This window comes from Caenorhabditis briggsae (assembly GCF_000004555.2).
Source record: "Caenorhabditis briggsae complete genome, chrX, whole genome shotgun sequence".
Taxonomy (NCBI): domain Eukaryota; kingdom Metazoa; phylum Nematoda; class Chromadorea; order Rhabditida; family Rhabditidae; genus Caenorhabditis; species Caenorhabditis briggsae.
This window is the reverse complement of record NC_013491.2, coordinates 10,258,517-10,282,523: the sequence shown is the minus strand read 5'-3', so window position 1 is coordinate 10,282,523 and position 24,007 is coordinate 10,258,517. Positions and strand designations below refer to the sequence as shown.

The window sequence follows — 24,007 nt, the reverse complement described above, 5'->3', positions numbered from 1 at the left end:
ATCAGTTGATATAATCGGTAAGGATCTAAAACGAGTAGCTATGAACATACAGATGTTACGTTTTTGGGAAGATGAAAAACACATCAATGATTGTCTTTTTTCGGGAAATCGACAAAACAGCTACAGTAAGAGGAGAAAATGGAAAAAAAGATATAATCAATTGTTCTTATGAGGCAAATATAATATATTTCTTGTTGAAGGTTTGGAGCTCAACTACCAGGAGAATTTCATATGGGTACGATCATGTTCCTAAGGTATCCAGTTGGAATTGGAACTAAAATTGAAGACACTTCATATTGGATCTCTAAAAATCTATGAAATGCTCTACCCAATGTTCATTGCACTTCTGCTGCTTTTAGGACTGCAAAAAACCGTCATTCGATTCACAAATCAGCTCATTTTGAGAAAAGCCGAGAACACAATACGGACACGAGAACGCAATATTTGAACTAAAAAAATACCGTCAGGAAGAATCCAGAAAATTAAAAGCCAAAAAATAAGAATCTATTTTCTAGAGTGTCTTAAAAATTACGCTTCTCATTTTCGACGTACACACGGTGAGCCAACAAGTGACAAACGAAAGGCAAAGCAACAGGGAAGCCCAGGTTTAATCGAATGCCTGGAATTCGTTTTGTTACAAAACACAGAAAAAGAGAAAATAGGAAAGCAATAAAGGGGATCCCTTTCTTTTTGTGCCGCGTCGTCTTTTCCTTTTTCATCATCACCACCAGGAAGACTCTCTTTTTTTTTGGTTCCGTAATTAACTCTTTTTCCGTATGGAGAGAGTGTTCAGATGGATTTAACCAAGTTGAATTTTCAACGCTTTTTCCAATGGTCAAATGTCAATGAAACGTTTTTAACGATGCGGGTGGATGTGGAGCAATTTGAGGAGCAATTTACTATTTCTGGATAAGAAAATGAATATTTGAAATTGGAGGAGACCAATCCGGCTGTGTGACCTATATAGAAATAGAAAAGAATGTTCTCATTTTGAAAAAAGAGAATGTTCTCATTTTCAGAAGAACTCAAGCAACTATATAACAACTATGAAATATTAACTGATAAGATACTGAGTGCCCGTGGAAAATAACAAATTATATGAGTTAAAACAACTCCGGTCTGACCGCCGGTTCGAAATAAGTCTAAGTACCCCAAAGCTTTTCCGAAACATTTTCTAGTCATTTTACTCCGCCGAATTCCCACGTTAAAATTTCGGAGGTCAAACTTGAGTGCAACTATCTTAACTGAAGTAGAAAATCGCGAATTTTCGAAAAAAAAACCCTTCATCGAATAAACGAAGACCGGATATTTTTCAATAGATAGCGTCTCATAGATCGATGGGCTCATCGAGGACACAAAAATGGAAAAAAATAGAGATGAGCGTCGTGGAGATTCCGGCTGAAGATTTTGTTCTTTTCCTTCATATAATATATAACCACCAACAAATAAATGAGTCCATTATATGAAACACCAGATTACGCATATAGAATAGTATGTGCACTTGAAGTCACTAGAAAAATAGATCTCCTAGTATTGATTCTCTTGATCGTCGGTGAAGATTCAAAAGTATAATTTTTTCAGTTGCACTTTTCTTTATCTGAAAATCACCCTTTCCTTTCTTTTTACAACTCCGAAAAATTTTCAAAACGAAGAAAAATGAATGACAAAAGAAACAAAATTCATTCTATTTTAAAAGAAGGTCGTCCGTAGCAAAAACGGGGAAACGTGGAGCACAAAAAGTGCCGAAATCAAATTGGATTCGAAAGGCCACTTGATACTTTTGGTTTGGCATCGGGGACAGAAAAAGGTCTCGAGTAACCTCTCACCACCTCTTGTCGCGTAGGGAAAACGAGCTGGCGTGCGTAAAACATTAATAAGAAAAATAGTGCCAAGGGATAAGGGGAGTTCATGAGAAATGGATTGTTTGCTATAAGTGAGAAGCATATAGCTGCCAGAAAGACACAGACAACTTCCTCAAATAACAAAGTCCAAATGTGCTAAACTTTGATCTGCCCATGAATTTTAGAACGGTCCAGGTGGTTTTGACAGACAAATAAAAATAGAAGATCGGGATGGCTGAAAATCATTAATCAGAACCGTTGTGATAGAAAACTGAATATATCTAGTTATTCATAAATACCAAATAAAGTATCTTCAAACATGAGATTATATAAGTTCTAAATATGAAATTCGAAAATTATTCCGTGATCGCCACTAACAACGGGACAAGGAATGTTCGCAACGGAACTCTGAATTCCGAAAATTTCGAATGTTCTCATCTTTTTCAGAATGAAATACCGACCGGAATGTTCTCAAAGCTTTTTTTCGGAATCCTAATTCTGATCGGAATTTTTCCGTTTATTTTTTCGGATCTAGAGATTTTCGGACTACGGTATGCCAAAGGCGCGCACGAAAAAGTTGCTTATGGGTTTCGAACTAAATTATCTTTTGCGCTGCCGAAACTTTTCTGTCAATTTTCACCAGTTTTTTTGTGTATTTGTGAAAATGGAACTTCAACATTAATATTTGAATTGTAAAAAATCCGAAAGTTCCGAAATTCCGAACATTTTAAAATCGGAATATTCCCAAAGTCGGAAATCCCAAGTTTTTTAAAATCGGAAAATTCCGAGATTCCGAAGTTCTGAAATCCCAAAATTTCGAAAATCGGATTTTGCGACCCGCTCGCTAGTTCGACCGGGTTATGTAACTTTTCGAACATGAAATGTGTTGTGTTACAGATATAATTAAATGAAATTACTCATTTAAAAAATTTCTGTCTTCTGTTGAAATTTTACGAATGAATCTGACATCTGAGTGGTGGAGAAATTCTAAAATTAAAAAACACTTGTCGAGAATATGTCTCATTTGTTTCAACTTATCCTGAAATTTTCATCAGAATCTATGTTTTCAAGTTTTTGAGGTTCCTTCGTATAGTTTTTTTTTCATTTTTCCATTTCGAACTCGAGATAATGAAGATCAAAATGTTTAAAAAATTATTATCATTAAAAATTCAACTAGAAATAAAACTCACAAAAAATTCTGAAAAACGAACCATCGGATTTTTGTTGGACTCTAAACTTTTGCTATTTTCAATAACAGAAAGTGCGTTTACAGTGTTTATCACATTTTTGATTTGGAAAATTTGCACCCTTTGCACTCTTGCGGGCTCAATTTAGTTAGACTGAAAAACAAGAATTTCCGCAAAGTTCTAGTTCCTGAATTCTAGACATCCAAGAAAGGAAAGTGCATTATTTTTGAGTTGATTGATAGAATTGAAAAATGGGAACAACGAAAAAGCGACAGGCAGGAAGTCGACGTACTTCCCAGTGCTTCTTTGTCTATCCACTAGTCCATCATCCTTTACTATCATCCCATTTTCTTGCAGAAAACGGAATTTTTTGAATAAAAATGAGGTTGTAGTACCACACTAAGAGGATAGATGGAAGAAAAAAGGGTTTCTTGGTCGCAGCATTATGCTTAATTGAGTGAGTAAAGAAGAAACAACAGCTCGTAATAAAGACAAACACGCACTGAAAGCAATACATATATATTCAGTTTTGGTACAATGTGTTTCAATGACACACATGTCATTCCAGATATGCTCGTTTTTGAGAGCTCAATGGATTCATCAAATATGTTTCGTCGAAGGGTATATGGTTTCGGGGAATGAAACGTCTTCACTACTAACGCCTTCATTTCGTATTTGTTTCCAATTAATTGGAAGTTTTTTCCTTGCAAAAAAAGGAGAGAAAAAACCAAACGGGAATCAGAAACCGAGTGCTTGACACGCGAGAAGGATAGTGGAAAAAAGGTAGAAGAACAAATAAAAAGAGTAGAATAGCAGTTGGTCCCTGGAGACGTTTTGAGGTGAACCTTATCATTGAGCTCAATCTTCTAGGGTTTATTTAGATTTAAATGGGGTTTTACTAGAGTAGATCGGAGATATGTAGGAAGACAAGAGAGAATGCCTTTTTGACTTTCATTTCCACTGAAGAACATTTGATCTATTGCAAATGAAAAGAAATCTGAGACAGTGTAACCTGGAGACATCATTCCAGTGTTTCCTCGTCTAAAGGTGAAAGGAAAATGTTTCATTTTTCCAATTACATTCAACAGAGCCCATAGAAAAAAAGAACAAAGATTTTTTGAAAACCAGAAGAGGAAGAGTTGGGATGCCTCTCGAAAACTACGGAGTATCTCGGGAGCAGAAGGAATTGCAGGAGGACACGGGAGGGTCCCTCTTCTGCTTCTTGTAAGGACGAGTTTATATGTGTCCGAGAGTTTTTTTTCTTGTATCTAGTGCCCTCTGCTCTCGAAAAGCAAAAAAACCGGGAAGAAAGAGCACCTCGGGAATGCTTTCAAGTAGGTCGAAGATGTTTAAATTGGAAAGAAGTTTTGTAAAAAAACGAAGAGGAGGAGGAATAAGAAGTGGACAAGCAAATGAATATTTGTCAAAAGATGGGGGATGGGGTGAATGCAGAAATAAGTGTGTGGTGCTGGACCCAATAATTTTCACTATTAGACGTCAATGAATTCATTAAATATAATGATTCCAAGGCACAAACTACACACTTTTCTCAGCGATAATCCAGTCGTTTTTTATTAAACTAGGTTATGAAGTTATTTAATTCACTAACACAGGATGTTGAACAAATCGAAATTTGAGTGTAGAAATTGAAGAATTCTAAAATACACTTTTATTTTGTGAAAAGAAAACTAATTAACAAAAAAAATCTGAAAAGGAAAGCCTCAAGATTAGTAATCAAATCAATCAAAATCCAAAAAAATATCGCTCTTTTGAATTTTATTTTGTTGAAAATTTAAAAAAAAAACCACAATTTCTCACGAATTTTGGATTTTTTTGGTAATTTTCGCAGAACTGACAAAACAGCTTTGGTTGAATGTCACTTTTTTAATCAAAGTGAATTATTAGTGATAACCGATACTTGATAGAGAACAAATTCCGATTTTCCGGAAAAACATTCCGACAATCCTGGGAACGAAAATTACTTCTAAGGAATTTCATTACCTGCCTTTTTCTTAGAGAAATAAAAATGTCGAGCTGAAAATGCTTCTGACTGTTATCATTAATCCTGTGTTCTAACTCTGTAACAATCTGATAAATCTTTTTAATCCTTATTAGGAAGTGCACCTTTAAAGACGTCTTTCCTCAAAAATCCAAATGCAACTTCTCAAAAATAGACTAATCTGTAATACGGGGGAAATGGATCATGAAGCCCTTTTTCGTATTTTTGAAAACTTCAAAATCGTGGTTGTCATCAAGGATCTGATTCTAGAAATAGGCTGCTCCTAAAGATTTTTCAATGAATGAAAAATTACAAAAAGCAAAGAAGAAAAAAAAACGAAATCGGGAGTAGAGGACAAAAACTTTTGTGACGACGACAACGACAACCAAAAAAGTGTCAAGTCTACATATATTGTGTTCTATCCACTAATGGGATCTCTCGTCGAAGATTTCATTTTTCCAGTCAGCGTCGAGTTCAAAAGACACTCTTTATCCTATTTTTTCAAACATCAGCCTCTTGTCGCGAGGGGAGCATCGCATCGCAATTTCTAACTGATTCACTGTGAATCCAAAGAAAAGCATACACAGAGAAAAAGTTGCCAAGTTTTTTCGCCTTTTTATTCTTCTACTTTTGCTCTCTTTCTTCTCAACACCATGAATGTGTGGCAAAGGAGAGGAGGATCAAATAATTTTTGGGAGGGCCACCAGAGTGGGACGTTTTGAGAACTTTTTGGGAGATCAGACATCGAATGCAGCATAATTGCAACTTCTTTTCACACATTCTTTCTTCTAGCTTTTCAGGAAGCAAAATGAAAAAAAAGCGTTGCAATGAGGTTTCAAAAAAGTGATGCGGTCACAACCCATCGTCTATTCAAAGAACATTTGAGGTTAATGAGAATTTCTCGGTTTTTTTACTGCTTCTATATTGGAAGTTTGACTAAAATGTGACTACGTAGAGATGCGCGTGACATTTAGGTATCAAAAATGTGGTTGTAAGATAATTTTCGTTTGAATGGATAATTCAAGATAAAATTTTTGAAGAGTTGCTTATAGTGAAACACATTATTCGAGCGATGTACACAAAAATGAAAAAAAAACTGAACTCAGAAACCGAAAAAAGCTGATAATTTTGATCTAGTTTGTCAGGTTTCCTTTTAGAAGAACAAAAATTTTATCAGAAAAAAAGCAACAAAAATCAACAAGTATTAAAAAAACAACAAAATTTTAATCAAAAATGAGCGAAGAGTCACTATCTCCTTGATATTCTTCCTCACTGAGGTCGACTTCTTCGATCAGATCTTCCAACTCCTCCAATGATCGTTCCATGCGTGCTTTTTTCAATGCATCCAATCCACCTGGAACTTCCGAGTTTGTCTTGAAACAGTGAATCAAATGATCTTCGGATCCTCCTGGAACGCATGATCTTGAAACTCCAAAGTTCTTGGCAGCTTTTGAAATGTTGAACTTTAAGGCAAAGCTCACAACGGAAGATTTGAATGAGATGTCATAGTTTGAACGTCGTTTCGTTGCTTTCGGTGCTTCCACTGATTTTTCGCCGTCTAATTCGTCTGATGAGCTCATTTTTAATCTGAAATTTATTTTTTTTTCCGCACCAAAAATCATTTAAAATTAAAAAGAAAACATTGAAAAATAGAGAAAAATAAAAAAAAGGAGAAAAAAGATTCGAGAGTTCACGCGCGGATGTCTTGTGTTTGCGTCGCTACAGTAGTTTTGGAAAGGGTGTCGCTCTATTAGGGGTAGGCGGCTGTCGGTGTATTAGAGGCTGTCGTTCAAATAGAGGCTGTCGGTCTATTTTTAGAATGCAATTTCTCGTGTCGGTCTATTAGGGGTGACGTTCAATTAGAGGTGACGGTCTATTAGAGGTTTTACGGTACTTGTTCACTTTGAGCTCAATCGCTTCGGTTCCTAGGAGAGATATCAAAAATCGTTCAACTATTGGAATATTATTGATATTGCGAAAAGCATTCGATAAATTGACAAGTTTCCGATATCTTTCGAAAGAATCAAGATACTTGAGCTCGAAGTGCACGTGTAGAGTGGGATTTTATTAGAGAAAATCAGGTAACGGAATCGCGTTTCTAAAATTGATGAATGAATTTCTCCAAAACTTTCAATTTTTAAGGTTACTCTAACTGCCGCATCGAGAATAAAAACCTATTGAAACTCAACTTTGGTCATACTCACCACAAGATCATGAGGGAATACTGAAAAGAGTTTTTACAGGGAGAGAGTCTTTGTTTATTCTGACAGAGCAGGAAACCACTAATTTCGTGTATGTGTGAGGCATCGTCTGCTCTCATTCAACCCACCTCGAGGCTCGCCGTTTTCATACTATATTCTGAGGATAATTGGTACGACAACCACGGACAAATATTCCGACAAATAATGAGTGGAACGAAGTTGTTACACGTTCCGGAAGGGGGAAAAGTTTCTGACTCAGAGTTTTTAATTTTTGGTATGTTTGGTTGATAATGTGCTGTTGTAAGTATAATGAGACCATGCAGGGTGGATTATTACAATTCTGAAAATAAAATCATTATTGATGGCACAAACCACATGAACAGAAATTGTGTTTCAATTTCAAAAAAATTTTTGGGGAGAAGCGTATATTTTTGTTTTAAATTTTGATCGATTGAAACATCAGCTCCTATAAAACTTGTCTTCCTTCCCACAGTTCCAATAATCTGTCAATATTCCAGACAGCTATAAAATTTTCTTTTCCTTTCAGCACGAACGGTGTCTAGACACTCCCCGATCTGATCTTATCTCGACGAACCCTCCCACCTGCTACAAAAAATGTCTTATCACTTTTAAAGTTACCAATCCCGCAAGGTTTTACTACTGATGTTTCTGGAGAATTAACATATTGTAGAACCTGTATTTGAAAATACTGGTCATTCTAATGGTCCAAGGTACCTCCGAAGAGCCCTTCTATCACTGAACCCTTCGTTTTTTTCCAGCTACTTTTTCATAAATTTTCATCGAAATATTCGTTTGTTTGACACTCGTTCAAGTGTCATAAAATACAAGTTTTACAATATCCTTCATAAGAACCGAAATATTAATTAAATTTGATTTTTTTTTCATAACAAGATCATGGGTGTTGTCTTATTTTTAGTTTTTGTCAGTGACCGTTCCGTGGGGTTGAGCTGTAATGTGTCAAATGAAAACACATTTTTGTTGACTTGTCTCGTTCGAATTTCAAACAACAAACATACTCGGCTACTTGATCCATCCCCTTCTCCGATATCATTTTTCTCAATTTACCTTGTCTCAACTCCTTATTTCTTCTCTTAATCTTGTATTTTCAACTCAATCTGTTGTATATATTTTTTAATTTCTGATTTCAAATAAATTCCAATAGAGCTAGTTGAACATGGACAGATGAAAGTGCAAAATTAGTCATATTTTGTGATTTACATTTATCAGTTCTGTTTTATGCTTTCATTTGAATAATACAGTACCATTTTGGCGTTATGAAATCGTTTGCAACTTTGAGCTGCTTAATCTACCCTCCACCTACATCTGATTTTCCAGAAAAAGGTCCAAACTTATTTCTTGTATTTTCAGTGTTTCATCCAACGTCTTCCTTCCTAATAAAATTTCGGTGGCACATCCATACTGTTTTTTGATCTGGTGGCTTGCGAAAAGAAGGATAAGAGCATTCCAGCATGACTCAGAATTCTGCCGAAAAATCAAAGCTTACCCGCCCACGAGAATTTTTGGGGGAACCTTTCAGACTTTATTGTCTCATGTCTGCAAAATACCAGGAGATGGAACAGTATAAATTCGACATGGCATCTGATGCCTGAGGCCTTTTTGTAATGGCAGCGCTCTTGATTTTTTGGATTGTTGCTTTGAAAATTTAAGAACTCTTAAGCTGCTTTTCATTCTTTCCAATCCACCCACACGAAAATTCACTTTCAAATGTCTTATCCCTACGAATGTCACTGATATCAACCTGTATAAATATTTGATGCAATGCGAAGTATGATGTTTGCAAATGTCCTTGTTTTCGTAGCTTTTCCAGAAATTTTTGAAGCTGCTTGTGAGATCACCTTTGCCAATGTGTCTTCTGAAAGTACTTTTCCATTTTTACTGAACTCTAACAAGATTAGGGACTCCAATTAGTTTCGGCGTTTGGTCTTTTCGGTTCGGCTAGATAGATGTACTAGTGTGAGTGCTGTGAAGCATCTCTTGGACCACTCGCATTTGTTGGATAGAGTGAGAAATGACTTTTGTCTAGCATTAACTACTCTAGTTAGAACTATGAAAGTTGGATTTGATACAGTAGTTTGAGTTTGTTTTTCTCAAAAATACATAAAGTTATAGCAGATGAATGCCTAAAAAAAAAAGAAAATATTAGAAATAATTTCTGTCCATTTCAACTTATATTCAAAATTACTTCTTGGCTCATGATGATGTTACACTTGAATGGTATGTCACTTTTGCGTCCATCTTTTCCAAAAGTTTATTTGAAATTAATTGGAATACAGAGACTTGAGCTCAAATATTTTTCAGATCTGAAACCTTTCAAATGACTTGAACCCCATTTTTTCAAGATTTCCGAAATCCGTATTTTTCCAGATCTGTATTCCAAATCTTTACTTTTTCCACAGTAGAATGTTATTATGTTGTTTTCAAAATCGGAAATGGTCATTTTTCAAATATTGTCAATGCTCGAATAGAAGCACAACTTAAACGTGAACTTTGAGCTCAATTATCTGGGCTCCATCAAAAAACATAAAAAGTTTGTCAACTGAAAAACTGTTGGTAATTTAACGATATAAGTTTTCTCAATTGACAAATTTTCGATATGTTTCGAAGGAACCAAGATAATTGAGCTGAAAGTTTACGTATAAGCTAGGCTTCTATTCACGGTAGATTAGTTACAACCCAGAATAACAATTTTCTGTTCAGGGAATTGTTCAAAGTTGACCAAGCTGTTCTTCTGAATATCTTGAAAATATTTGTTTTCGTTTATTTGGTAATTTTTTTCAAATGTTCCTTTCTGTTCCTTCAATTCTCTTTCCCGAATGTTCCAAAGAGTTTGGTCCATAAAAAATCATTTCACTCTAAATATTCAGCTTCACTGCTCATTAGAGTAAATTCTATTTCCCGTTGAAATTTAAGTTCTCTCATTACAGCCACACGCTCGCCAGAGTGTTCTCAATTACAGTTCTGAAATAAACAACCACCTAGAAGCTTTGTATGAGTGTGAATGCTTGAGAAAGGAGTGTATTTAGGAGTCAATGGCAATCGATGTTCCAGCTGAAAATAGTCGAAGAATGCGAGAGACTTGGCAATAGAAAGACATGGGAAGCAAACGAGAGCCAACAGGAATAATGGCGCTAGATGACGGGACACGAAGGGAGGAGACGCGGTGGCTCTTTTTGCTCTCATTCCTCTACTATCTTTCCGTTACTGCCCCCACCCGCGCGGTCCAAATGTTTCATGTGCTAGTGTAGAAAAGAAAAATGGGCGGAGAAAGAGAGAAGAAGCTAACGGGAGCGGGTGTGGGAAGAAGAAGAGAAAAGGACATGCAACGCGGGAAGAAGGAAAAAGAATAAGAAAAGAGGAAGGACGTTCGAAGTCTGGATACTGGTCATTGCGAGTTTTGAAATGCGTTTATAACTTGCGAGTTCCACCCTTCACCCTCAAGCTCGCGTCACTCCCCCAGACGTGCCCCCGTTCGTTCGCATTGCATTTTCAAAATGCTGCTCACAAATGAACGAATTAATTTCCTCTACTCACTCGGCTCTCTTTTCTCTCATTTTCAAATTGCACATTCATTTTTCGCTTCGATGCTCCATAACACCCTCAGCGAATAATAATAATAATAGGTATTAGTGTGAAGAAGAAGCTTTTTTGAGAACAGGTGGCATCGAGAGAATATATATTTTTATTTTTGGTAGGGTATTATTACATCAGACTTTTAGCAGAATATGATTGTAGGGTTGAAAGTGTTCATGTTTAAATTTAATTAAAAATACGTTGGTGGTTAATATTTTTTTGCTGAATTTAGATTTTTGTCAAAACTGTTTTACGGTCAGTATTTTTGAAAAATATATTCATTTTGAATTAAAAATAGAAAATGTTCGCTCCCGTCTTAACTAAAAACGCTCTGCGAACATTCGTACTATGACTTTTCGAATAATTTAATTTTTCAAATTTTAACGATCTTTTTTATTTTTTATTTACGGAACATACATAGTCCGAAAAAACAATAATGCTTAATTTTCAAATTTGATAACTTCTTGGACTTTTGTTGAAATGATATCAACTATTATCGAAATTTTTTGATAGTTTCCAATCTACATCTTTTTCGCCTCCTCTTTTCGAATGAGCCGTGATTTGATATCCATCTCAGACCTTCCGTCTTTCTGCTTCGTCTCCCGGCTCGAAATCCATTTTCTTGCAAAAACAAGCATCACGTCCGTATATTTCCATGTTTACCCATCCAAACGGACCCACTGCACTTTTTTCCATCCACTTTCCTGGTGTTTTTCTACTCACACAATAAACAATACAACGAAATTTCTCATTCTTCCTACTAGTCTTGCTGGTAGACGATGGACCTCGGAAAGAAACAAGAAAAACATGTCCTTTTTTCCGGTCTCGCCTACAAATGAGATTTTGGAGAACAGATTTAAGAGGTTTTGAGGTTCAATTTGAGTCGGAAGCCTGAGTCCCGTTTTCTTTTACTCTTTGTTCTTTTTATCGACTTTTTTGTGTTGCTTCTTTTCTAGCTGTGCATCTGAAAAAAAACAGCTACTGAATAGTGGTGCTGGTCACGCACATGGCTCTCTCCAATGGTGTTTTTGCAACAAATACGTCATGCTGTCCCATTTGCGCAGACAATGGAAAGTTTCACAACATTGTTGGCGAGGGACATGGCGCGAATGAATCACACACAAATACACATAGAATTTGTGCAGGTGCACGTCTTTACATGCTTGTGCCGTGTAGCTGCAACATCTCTTTTTGTTCCTTTTGAATTGAATCAATAGTTGTTTGATGGAGATTCAATGCAATTCACAATAATGTTTTCCTGTTTCATCTATTCCTAGTAGTGACGTGTATCTAGCTCGAATTTTTTTCAGGTTTGTCGATCTACACTGAGATTAGAGAAGAAATCTAATCAAGGCTTCTGTGCGCGAGAGATGTCACTTTCATAGTCCGTTTCTCCCACTGCTTCTGGGCTTTAGAGGTCATTTTCATTAGAAAAAAAATTGCGTGACTCTGGAATATTCTATCTCTACCCCTTTCTTTGTTTTTTTTTGTATCATTACTCTTTTGTTATCCATGTTGGCATCAATATAATATTCATCAGTATGGTAATTTGAGCTAGTGGATAGATTACAAACACCACACCTCGTATCATTACAGTGTTCATCTCTTCCCCCAAACAAATATATACTTTTATTATTGACTTAGCTTTCATTAAAAAAAACAGGTAATCCAACATTTCGAGATAAAAACAATATGGCGATAGCTAACCCAAGAGATAAGCGAGAAAAAATATCAAGAAAAATTGATGCGTGATGCGCTAATATTGTTTTTATTGACTCTAGAGATTTTAGTCGCCGCATTTTTCGACAATACAATCAGCGTATTATCTTTGAACTCGCAGAACATGGAGTTCCATGAAATACCACAAAATATCCTCTCATTTTTAGCAGTTGTTGTTTGGATGAGTAGACAATTCAATTTTATTTCTCAGCAGTTTGTTGAAGCATACAAATAGTGTTATTTGCGAGGTTAGTTCACTTGATTCTAGGAGAAATTGTTCAATAAAAGCGCAACCAGAGATCAGGAGATGTCCCAGATAAACAAATTCCATGCATTTTTTAGAAAATTTCCTCTGGTCAGTGAGCATTTAGACGAGGGTTTATAGAAATACTTTTTTTGGAATCAAAATTCTGAAATTTGAGAAAAAAGCTAAAATGAAAAATACTTTTTGGCCATTTTTTGAATCCCAAATATTTTTACTAGAGCAAACGCCTGATTTTCTGTCAAATGTCAAAATTTCGAGTTTTTGAAACCGTTTCCTTAAATACCTTTCTTCCCAAAGTTTTGACCATTGACCCACCACCCCCACCTCCGTTTCTCTGTTATGTTATTCTATGAAAGTGTCGAATTACTTGGGAATTTTCTCGCCGGACGGAGGTGGTGGTCTTCGTATACATTTGATCATGACCACCTCAGCATGGTGAAGCCCTTTCCTTGTCGCGATTTAGAGAGCGAAACCTCCATTCTCGCACTATTTATCTGTTTGTTCAGCAGGATCGAGCTGTTTTGAATTCTAATTCAGAGTTTTTTTTTGCTTCTTCACTTTTTTTTAAGTGAGGTAGGACAACGACCCCAAATATTTTCCATTTTCTTTTTTATGACGAACAGCTGGCCGAGCAAAAGACCAAAAAACTTAGAGAACACACGCCATATCTTATGAATTCAGAAAGAGCACATCGAAGAAGATGGGTCTAGGAATTGAAAATGACTAGACATTTGCATGCAATCTCAATTGAAAATCTAAAAGCAGCTCAGTCTCTGATAGTCATCTTTTGGATTTTCCTCTTTTTTTCAATACTTCTGTCCTCCGTTTTCTCTCGAATTTTCCGTCTATACGATTTTCAGACTAATCATACTAACTGTTTTCAGGCAACCATGCCGGACGGCCTCGACACTATAAAGGAGAACCAACCGACGTCGCCGACAAAATCGGAAAAATCAGCAAAAAATGGTAAATCCTAGGAGCGGTAAAAATATTAAGTTTTCAACCAGTTTTGAATTTTTTAAAACCTGAAACTTTGAAAAGCAAGAGTTCCCAGTTTTTTTTTAGTGTACATAGGTTTTCAACTCTGATTAATATTTTTGGTGTGAAAATACTGTATATGCATGCTGCAAAAGGTGGAAATGGTTCAGAACATTTGATAATTTAATAATTTATTGATCAGAATATGGCACAAAAGTTATTAAGAACATGTTGGAACTTTCGATAAAGGTACCTTGCAATTTTAAAAAACCAGTTTGAAAAAATTTCAGTTTGGCTACTTCCAATCTTTTGATTTTTTTTTCCACCAGAATTTTTGCACTTGAAATAATGTAAAGGAATTTTTGTCCTGAAACACTCGATTTCGTGAATAATTCCCTATAATCACAGGTTTTGGTGACAATAAGACGATTGTAAGTGTAAGAATACCCACATTTTCTTTTTCGATTCCTTTTGAAATGATGAGAATCCATACATGGGACAGAAGTGACACCACGTGCTGCAGTCCATTCAAACTTTACCCTCTCTTCTTCTACACAAACTAATTCTTATCAAACATTTCTGGAGAAAGTTTTCTTCTGTCTCCCCGATTCAAAACGAATTTCTCGGAAAAAAAATTGTTGTGAATCGAGCAAACACCTGTTTTTTTTGTTCTCGTCAGCCCAATTAGACTGACAAAAATGCAACATTTATGATAATGAGCTAATAAAATAGTAGTGATAAGCTCGCCCTCGCTTCTACTGTCCATTACGTGACTTGAAAAATTGATAGCTGCACGACAATAGCATATTTGGTATTAGCGCTATCAGTTGTCCTAAAAAAAAAGAAGAATCTTTTTTTTACTTCATAATCCCCTATTTCGTTGCCTACTATGCACTGTGCTCCGACTAACAGTTGTAACTGAACAGAAAATGTATTCTTATTTTGTTTCTTTGTTCAGGGAATATTTTTCACCAAAATTAGGGAATATTTTTATCCACCAAAAATATTTAATTCGTGTTATTTTTAATATTTCTTCTAGGAACTAAGATACGCAAGCCTACAGGGCATGTATTGAAATGGCATCAGAGGAAATACATTATCCTAAGAGTATTTTAGTAAAAAATGAATATGCTTCAGTGAATTTTGTTTTTGGCACGTTTAAGCTTGCATCAGAATCATTCAACAACCTTGAAATTTAGTTTGAAATTTGTTTTTTTTTCAAATCTTCAAAATATCTATACTGAACCTTCCAACTGCTTTTCACATGTTTTTTGGCTGAATCATTACCAGGGATGACTACTTTCCGTTTATAAACAAATTTCGCTTCTTAATTTCGTTGAATCTCAAGAATAACTCAATGATCAACTATTGTAACTTTCAACTTGTCACGTTTCATGAACACGTCACATTTTTTTTCCCAAAAAGAAAACAAGTTATTCTATTTTAAAAATATTTTCTTTCATTGTTCTCTAAACTTTTTCTGAGATAGTTCCCCTAGTGAAACGAGATCTATTCTCAATTTCCTTACTTTTTTGTTCTAGGAGAAAGTGAGGTGATAGGAGAAATGTAAAGTGTTTCAGTGTGAGAATCAACTGATTTTCTAACACCTCAAGCGGATTAGTGCTTTAATAATGTGTATCGAAGGCGATAGAGAGACGACGTGATATTGAACACACCTTCTGTCGTTTCTTCTTTGTCTTCTATTCTCGGAGGGGGCTTCTCGACTTCATTCGCTGATCTGCCAGTGTCCAGCAGCTATCAACAAAGTGATCAGCTGATCATATATCCTCACTGATTGTTGGTTTACAATGTTCTTTGCCATTGGGACCCTTCTAGACACTTTGTTTTTTATTATTGTTTATCTGTTGTGGCCTCTTTCTCTTTTTTTGAAACTTTTTTTTTCAGTCAGAACCTAGCTTTTTGAATTCTAGTACTTTTCAGCCCTTATCAAAACTTGCACTTTCTTAAGTACTGGACCACCGCGCCACTTTGGCGCGACTTATCAGATTTCAAAACTTGGAGGGAGGAGGTGTTGTAAAACTGTAGGAGGAGAAAAATGCGAAAACTGATAGTTCGAAACAGTTTCATTCTCACTTTTTTTCTCAAATCTAAAATTTTTCAAATTGAAACAAAAAGTTTTTTTTTCAAATTTTCAACATGGTAGTAAATCATTGAAAACCAATCAATCTATTTCATTTGTCGAGGTTGAGAAAAATGCATCCATCACCAATTCAATGCCATATATTTTCTCACAATTTTTTGGGTTTTTATCGTCACCTCTCTATCCATTCGATCATTATTCTCCTGCTAATGTCTACACACGCGAGAAGGTGTCGACCATATATATATATGTGTGTGTTTGAGTGTGAGGCGTGAAACAGTGACTGCAACAATCAGAGATATAATATTTTGATAAGAAATCAAAACGAAATGATTTATTGCTTTTCCTCCTTTATATTGTTCCCGAAAAAGTAACTCTTATCTTTTACTACTTCTAGGAGAACCACCATTTGAAGAAGAGGATCAGGATATTGGTTCGCTGAACGACGGACAGCTCACGAACTACTCTTCTCAGTATTCAATCAACATGGGTGCACAACAAGGTAAATCGATTTAACGAATTTTAACCAAGTAATAATTTTTCAGTTGAAACACAATTGGTACCCCATGCGCCTGATGGCGGATATGGATGGGTTATTGTAATCGCTGCTTTTATGTCAAATTTTGTGGTGGATGGTATCTCTACAGCATTTTCGGAATTCAAACAATCTTACAAGGATCGGTATATGTCTTCGGACGCGATGACCTCACTCATCGGATCTCTCATTATTGGAAGTTACTTGCTCGTCGGACCAATCGTCGGAGGACTTTGCAATAAATACGAGCCAAGATATGTTGTCATCCTAGGATCTCTCATTTCTGGAGTCGCTTTTCTGATCGCTCCTGCCGCCCCAAACATTTACATTTTCATGCTAATCTACGGAGTTGTTGGAGGAATCGGTTTTGGTATGATCTACTTGCCAGCTATTGTTGTTGTTGGATTTTATTTCGAGTCTAAGAGAGCTATGGCTACTGGAATTTCCGTCGCTGGATCTGGAGTCGGAACTTTTGTGATGCCAATGATCTGCCAGTATGCTATTGCTAGTGAGATTTGTTTCTTATAATTATCACATTAATGATAAAAATTTTAGACTTCGGATGGGAGAAGACTCTATGGATTTTGGCTGCTTTCAATTTCTGTTGTGTCGTTTTTGGATTCCTCTACCGCCCACTCCCAATGATTGACCCCAATGAGCTCCGTGACCAAGAGATGGAGCCACTCCGTCAGGCGCTTTCCAAGATGTCCGATGGAGAAGATCAAGAGGAGGAGACAGTTGAAAGTCCGCATGTCAACCGTTCGACGTCGGCCGCCAGTGGTGCCAATCAGGAAGGTGAGGTGTAGAAAGGCACATATAGATAAGGAGTGAAATTGTAAACTGTTGCTATTAAAAATATTACGAACGCTTAAAATGATAAAAAAGTACTTATTACGAGTATTTTTACGAGTGTGAAATGTGTAGTTTCCGTTTTTGCAAAAAAAAAAACGAAAAACCAAACTTCAGTGCATTAATTTTAATTTTGCAGAAGATTTGTCTCAAGATCCAGCCGTCAAACGCCTTCGCAGTGTCCTCAATGAAATCGATGATGGATCTGAGACTCCAAAATCCGATGCTCATAAGATCCGCCACGCGGCTCCACGTTCCCGAAAGCACACCATGACTAGCAACTCTGGATCCCAACACGACTTGAAATCTTCCCGTGGAAACCTGGCTGAAAATCGTTTGAGCCGCGTCTCCGCCAGATCATATGCCCAATCTTTGAGCAAATTGAGCAAGTCTGGAGGTGCTTCCAACCTCAGCATCGCCATGAGTGGAGTCGACCCAAATGAGTTTGCTCGTCCATTGAACAGACAGGATATCTTCTACGGAGGATCAATCAGCAATTTGAAGGAATTCAAGCAAGAGGGAGGAAACATGGCTAACTATCGCTCGTCGACTCTCTCCATTCCAAAATCTGTTGTTGGACAAGCTGCTTCTCAAATGAATTTGAGCCGTGCCGGAAGTCGTATTGGAGGACAAGCTGTGCCAGAAGAGGAAGACGAAATGATTGAACCATTCGTGGATGACGGGTATGTTGTGATAATTGATAGCATAGGCAAAAGGAAAAAGGAAATTAGAAGAGGATATGAGAAGATAAGCTGATATCATATCAATTTCCCACAAAGAACTGATAATCGTCTTTCAACCCGCTTGTGAAGATATAATTTAATGATACAGGGGATTCAGAACAGATATTCTAGGGTTGTCTAGTAAACGAAGTTTTTACGATTTTAAATTTTATCTTGGAAAATCATGTTACGTGTCAATGAATTGGGAAAAATACACAAATACTGTTTTTAGTGTTCAAGGCTCGGAAAAGAGTTAGGCGTAATCAAAATACAATTCGACAATAACCAATTCTTTAAAATGAAATTGAAAGTGATTTGAGCTTATTTTCGGGCATGCGTTGAGTAAGGGTTGAGTAAGCGTTTCGAGTGAGCAAGGTTATAGGAATTTGTAAAACAAACTTCTCTAATTTTGATATAAGTTCCTCATCCAATGAGCAACTTTGATCTACAAAAAAGGGTTATCTAAATTGTAAATGAGTAGAAGTCACAAATGTTTGATTAAAAAACCCGAACCCTGACATTGGTTTCATTTTTAGATGCTGCAAAATTTTGCCTCTCTCAATTCGCAACGCCTTCTCGGAAATGATCGACCTCGAACTGTTGAAAGACCCAATCATGCTCATCCTTTGCCTGTCCAACCTCCTCGGAATGATGGGATTCTACATTCCATTCATGTTCCTTAAAGATCTCTCTGAATCAATGAAACTCGACCCATCGCAAGCCAAGTTCCTCGTCCCAATCATCGGAGTCACCAACACAGTAGGCAGGGTTTTCTTCGGTTGGGTTGCTGACAAAAAATATCTCTCTGCTTTGACCATCAACAATCTGTCACTCATTATCTGCGGATTCTTGACTCTTGCATGCCCACTTCTTCGCACAATGGGAGGACAATACTTCTACTCCTTCTTCTTCGGATTCATTATCTGTGAGTTTTCTAAATATTGAATTCTTTCAAGTTTCCAAATGTTTCAGCTGCCTACATTTGCTTGACCTCGATCGTACTTGCTGATCTCATGGGACTCGAAAAGCTCACCAACTCCTTCGGACTCCTGGTCGTTGCCAGAGGTATTGCTGCTCTTGCTGGATCTCCATTCGCCGGACTTGTCTATGATATCACTGGAAGTTACGATGCCGCTTTCTACTTCGGAGGAATGGTTATCTTGGTTGCTGGACTCATTTCTGCCACAATTCCATTTGTTATCAAACGTCGTGGACCAGCTCAAGGTTTGTATTTTGCAGACATAAATCAGACCGAAACGTCATTTAATGAATTGAAATTCTCAATTCAAACCTTCCAGATTCCGCTTTCCAAATGCAAGACCAGGATAATATGTCTGGCAAATTGTCTGTTTTGACCGAACGGTCAGAGGAGGCATTGACTGATTATCAAAGAACCATTCAGTCTTTAAAACAACAACATCAGTTGTTACAAGGTGACCTAGTCATCGTGAATTGTGTTTTGTTAACTAGACATTTGTGTTGTGGTTGTTGTAATGCATGAAGCTAAAAGTTTCAAGAATTCCGTTTCTCCTCAAAAAAAGTGCTAATAAAATTCCAAAGTGAAGTATGATATATCTTAAGTTCGATTTCATTTTCAGCTAATTGAATCTGAAATACAATTTAAAGTTTCCAGATCTCGAGGAGGAAAAGCGCAAACAATTGAACAATGGAGTCGTCGAGGAGGAGGATGAGAATGATGAGCAAGTATGTTCATCTGATAAAGAAAATGATAAATTGATGTTTTATTAACTTTAGATCCCACTCAAGACACTGAAGAATAACCAATAGATCATATAGTCGCTAATCGAACAATCTCAACAACGCTTCATCACGGATAACGGTTTTTTGCCTTCACTCACTTTGTTTGACCCCTTTTCACCTTCTTCTGCCCAATTCTTCTAGCATCATCTCGCGAGACTTGAATTGCCGAACATCTACAATCATCTCTCGGTACCAGCATCATATACCTTCAATTTTTTTATCTAATGGTTAATTTTTTTAATCTCGAAAATCATCAGAAAAAATCAAACAGCTGCTTGAATTAACACGTTTTTCGTTTAGTTAGGACGTTTTTTTCTTTTTTTGGCAGTTCGTGTTACCTCATTTCACGTTCGGTATTTCATATCCGTTGCTTTTCTTTTCATATTTCTGTGTTTTTGGCTTCCGCATGCCTATTTTGAACTTTTGAAAATTCCGTTTCTAACGATTTTGGGTACGTTCATGGATTTTTTCTCTCCTCATTTTTTCATGTTGGTTGTTATTTCTTTACACTTTTCTAAAAAACCATCTAGGTAAAATTGAATTGGTCCTCCTCAATTTTCCCCCAATGTGTCTTCTTTGTGTCCCGCTTCCTCTTCTCATCACCGTTTTACATTGCATTTTGGTTGTTTTTTCCCGCTTCTCCTTCATTTTTACCCTGTTTCAATTTTTTGATTATGACATGATTTGGTAAAATAATAAAGTTGCTTTTTCATTTTTTTTTTCTACACACACTTGTCACACTGTACCCAACAGTGTAGCTCTTACTTCAGAATTTAGTTCATACATTTTTGTTTTCGGGTTATTTTCAAAATCTGAAGGACTTGCAGTTTTTCAAAAAATCTCACTTTAGGCGAAACTTGCAAAAGATCAAGTACCCCATTTTCCACGTGATTGTTATCAATTTTCTGGTCCTTGGCTAGACTGATACTGATAAAACTACACTTGATTCTTTTTGTCGTAACTCTAGGGCACCCATAACACTATTCCTAGCAAACAATGAAGGCGAATATATCAATTTCTCCTGCCGCTTCGCTGGTCCATGAAGATGTGGAAATTGTAGTGGATGATTTAGAGTACAGCACTATTCATAAACTGGAATTGAGGTAAATATTGATTTTCCCCAGGAAATTTCGCAAAAAATACCCAGCACCCATGATTCCCTCCAATAAGTACCAACACTTTTTGAATTCTCAATTGTCGTCAATTCTGGTGTTTCTTGGTGTCCCGTCCAATTTTTCGTTTAGTGGCATATTTTCCAGGAATATTCCGAGTTTTAGACTAAATAAATTTTTATTGCACATTTCTAAATTCATTCACCTGAAATCTTGCTTTGAAAATAGAGAAACAGCTTGAAATAGGACAAGGTTAAATAGCAGTGTGCAATACACTAGGCGTCTGTTTCGACGCTTGCGGACAGGATTAAATACTTTATTTTATAGTTTTTCTGGATTAATCAGAGAAATAGAAACGTAACTTTGTGAAATATCGAACAAAAATTATTTATAATCATTTATATCCACAAGTCTTCAAATGTTTCTTTTTTCAGGCTTATACACAAAGCTGGCACATCGCTCGTTTGGAGTTTACAAATCAAGTGTTTCCGGAAAAATAGATGTTGGAAAAGATGCTCCAATTCGTGGAACATATTTTGGAGTCAATGACCGAGGGCTGTTTGAAAGTGTTGAGCTTACAGATACCTTGGAGTTAGATTTGGAGGATATTTCAATTGCACACCGCCCGTGGACCTTGAATACTACTTGATGTATGTGAAAGACAGTATAAGTCAACTAGAAATTACACATTTTAGCGTAACGGACCCCAGAGAAAGAAAAGTATGCGAGAAAATGTTCCGAAGGAGATTAATGTATCCAACGGTGCAAAGAATTGAAGTCGAGGAATCTTTTCCGCCAGGTATCCTCAAATTTTGTTGATTTGACTATTATTCTGCTGCAGACGCTGGAGCTAGACCTAAAGTAACGGGAACAATATTCAAACCACCTGGCACTGGACCTTTCCCAACCATCATCGACATTTCTGGCACCGGTGGTGGACTCAATGAGCAAAAAGTGAGGTATTATAGCTTTTTATTCTGACTTATTCGTTTCCAGAGAGCAGCGTTGGATAGTCGCGGATTCGTGGTGCTGTGTTTGGCATTTTTCAAGTACAAAAGTCTTCCGGAAGATTTGTTAACAGTGGAATTGCAGTATTTTGAAGTGAGAACTTCCCAAAAAAGAACGGAAGTGTTAGTTTTTAAGTTTAGGATGCTATCAACTACATAACTTCTCTTCCATACACTCGCGACCGAATTGTATTTCAAGGAGTGTCGTTTGGTGGCACTCTTGTTATGTTTCTAACTACGAAATTTCCGAAAGTGAGATTACAATTAGCAATATGTGAAAAATGGTCCGATTTTCAGATAAAGGCAGTCTGTTCCATTAACGGAAGTTTTGCAATGGACCAGTTTGCACATGTTCGAGTGAATGGAAAGTGCCCGCCGATAGGGATGTAAGTTCCGTAAATTTTGTTCAATTGTTATAGAACTTCAGCGAACTCCTCCCATTTCAATTCTAGATTCAAGGCAGACGGAGCACATGTAAAGTTCCTGAACGACTTGATGGTTTACACAGACATGGTGAGAAACATTGAACTGGGGGAGGGTGCTGATTTCGAATTCAAAGAAACAAGTTTAGTTACTGCATTTCGATTTGTGGTGAGCTCAATTTTTCAAAAAAAGCATCAAAAATAAATACGTTAAAAATTTTAGTCCGCTCTAGACGATCTGAGCACGCCTACAATATATGCAAACAGTTATCTTTCTGCTAGACTGCGTGACGCTGGAAGAAAGTTCGAGGTAAATTTTGTGCCGGGAGGTCATTTATTGGATCCTCCTTGTTTTCCACACCATCCAATGGTCTATTCCAACATTGCAGGTTGGAATTTTAGGCCTTTGAAATTTAATTATACAGTACCGGTCTATAAAATATAGAAACGTATTTTTCGGTTGATTTTCGGTCATGCTGACCACTTTCACAAGTCTTTAGCTTGGCGTTAAAGTTTCCGATTATTTAGAAAATTTAGGAAAGTGTTGAGCAGAACCAAATTGAAAACTTTGCATTCACAGAATTTCTTAAGAATTCCTAGTTTCTTAACTAATTGCGATTTCTAAAAAACAAACCTTTCTTGGCCCACTTTTGTCCTGAAAACGTGAAGAAACAGGTTTTTCAGAAATCGGCAAATAAAAGCTTAGAAACTAAGCATTTTCAAAATTATATGTGAATGCGTGTTTTCACTTAGGTCTGTTTTACACCTTCCAAAGTTCACAGTGATCGGAAACTTAAGAGCCGAGTTCCAGACTCCTGAAAGTGGTCCAACTGTCCGACAATCAACTGAACAAAATGTTTTTGTATTCCTTATTGACCGCATTGTGCATCATTTTTAGGGCTTTTCCAAACCTACGGCGGCGATACAAGTCTTCATGGAAGAAGCGAGTTCGAAGTTTGGGAGAGAACCGTCCGCTTCTTTTCGGAGCATCTCGGAGCGCCGACCCCTCTGCCAGACTATTTGAGACATTCGGCAAAACTTTGAATTTCTTTTTTTCTGTGCAAATAGAATAAATCATTTTTTCGTCTTTAAGAAAAAACTGATTTGAATATAAATACTCTCCTCTTTGTATGCCAAGGCATAGAAAATAAGGGAAACCAGAGAAAATGAAATTCCAATCATTTCAAACACAAAAAAACGCCTGAGAAAAACGTCTGAAATTGCGGTGGAACAAATTGATAAACGTTTTTGATGTACATGACTCACGTTCTCAATTGAATAGAAACATTTCAAATTGCTGTCCCCTACCTACGCAAAAAAGGTACAAACGATACATCATCATCGCTCCCTTTTCCCTCATACCAACCTACACGTTCCATGAATAATTATGCAGGAAATGCCCGATCGCTGAGAGTCATATAACAATATGTACACTGTAATCCGAAACGGCTTAGGTAGTTCTTATACGGACAATATTCAGAATGCAAAATGCAAAATGAAACCTGTTTTGAGTCGTTCCGAACCAATAGATATGAATAAAAACGCAGGTAGATAAATTTATATCAAGAGTCACCACTCACTCAAACACAACTACATTATCAAACCATGACGACGACCACAACCAAAAAAGTGAGTTTCGTTTCGTCTTCTTTTTTGATTGTTTTTTTGTTGCCAACAATACCGTAATATAGTGTGA

General features: G+C 36.6%; 4 protein-coding genes across 4 annotated transcripts; 3 read left to right on the top strand and 1 right to left on the bottom strand.

Annotated features, from left to right (window-relative positions):
- Positions 1–6,250: 6,250 nt before the first annotated feature.
- Positions 6,251–6,607, bottom strand: CBG14570 (the record flags this gene model as incomplete). The annotated part of the gene is made up of 1 exon (XM_002644567.1): positions 6,251–6,607. The coding sequence occupies one exon, from the start codon at positions 6,605–6,607 to the stop codon at positions 6,251–6,253; it is 357 nt and encodes a 118-aa protein (XP_002644613.1).
- Positions 6,608–10,524: 3,917 nt separating this feature from the next.
- On the top strand, positions 10,525–10,617 carry CBG27708 (the record flags this gene model as incomplete). The annotated part of the gene is made up of 1 exon (XM_045239660.1): positions 10,525–10,617. The coding sequence occupies one exon, from the start codon at positions 10,525–10,527 to the stop codon at positions 10,615–10,617; it is 93 nt and encodes a 30-aa protein (XP_045099548.1).
- A 3,097-nt stretch (positions 10,618–13,714) lies between these two features.
- Cbr-pes-22 lies at positions 13,715–19,758 on the top strand (the record flags this gene model as incomplete). Its single annotated transcript, XM_045239659.1, has 9 exons — positions 13,715–13,790; positions 16,301–16,405; positions 16,449–16,946; positions 16,994–17,233; positions 17,427–17,970; positions 18,546–18,934; positions 18,982–19,233; positions 19,308–19,450; positions 19,654–19,758. 9 exons carry the CDS (start codon positions 13,715–13,717, stop codon positions 19,756–19,758), a joined length of 2,352 nt encoding a protein of 783 aa, XP_045095452.1.
- Positions 19,759–20,766: 1,008 nt separating this feature from the next.
- On the top strand, positions 20,767–23,355 carry CBG14567 (the record flags this gene model as incomplete). The annotated part of the gene is made up of 9 exons (XM_002644565.2): positions 20,767–20,873; positions 21,464–21,681; positions 21,724–21,836; positions 21,879–21,983; positions 22,031–22,141; positions 22,187–22,275; positions 22,342–22,402; positions 22,535–22,700; positions 23,210–23,355. 9 exons carry the CDS (start codon positions 20,767–20,769, stop codon positions 23,353–23,355), a joined length of 1,116 nt encoding a protein of 371 aa, XP_002644611.2.
- Positions 23,356–24,007: the final 652 nt, after the last annotated feature.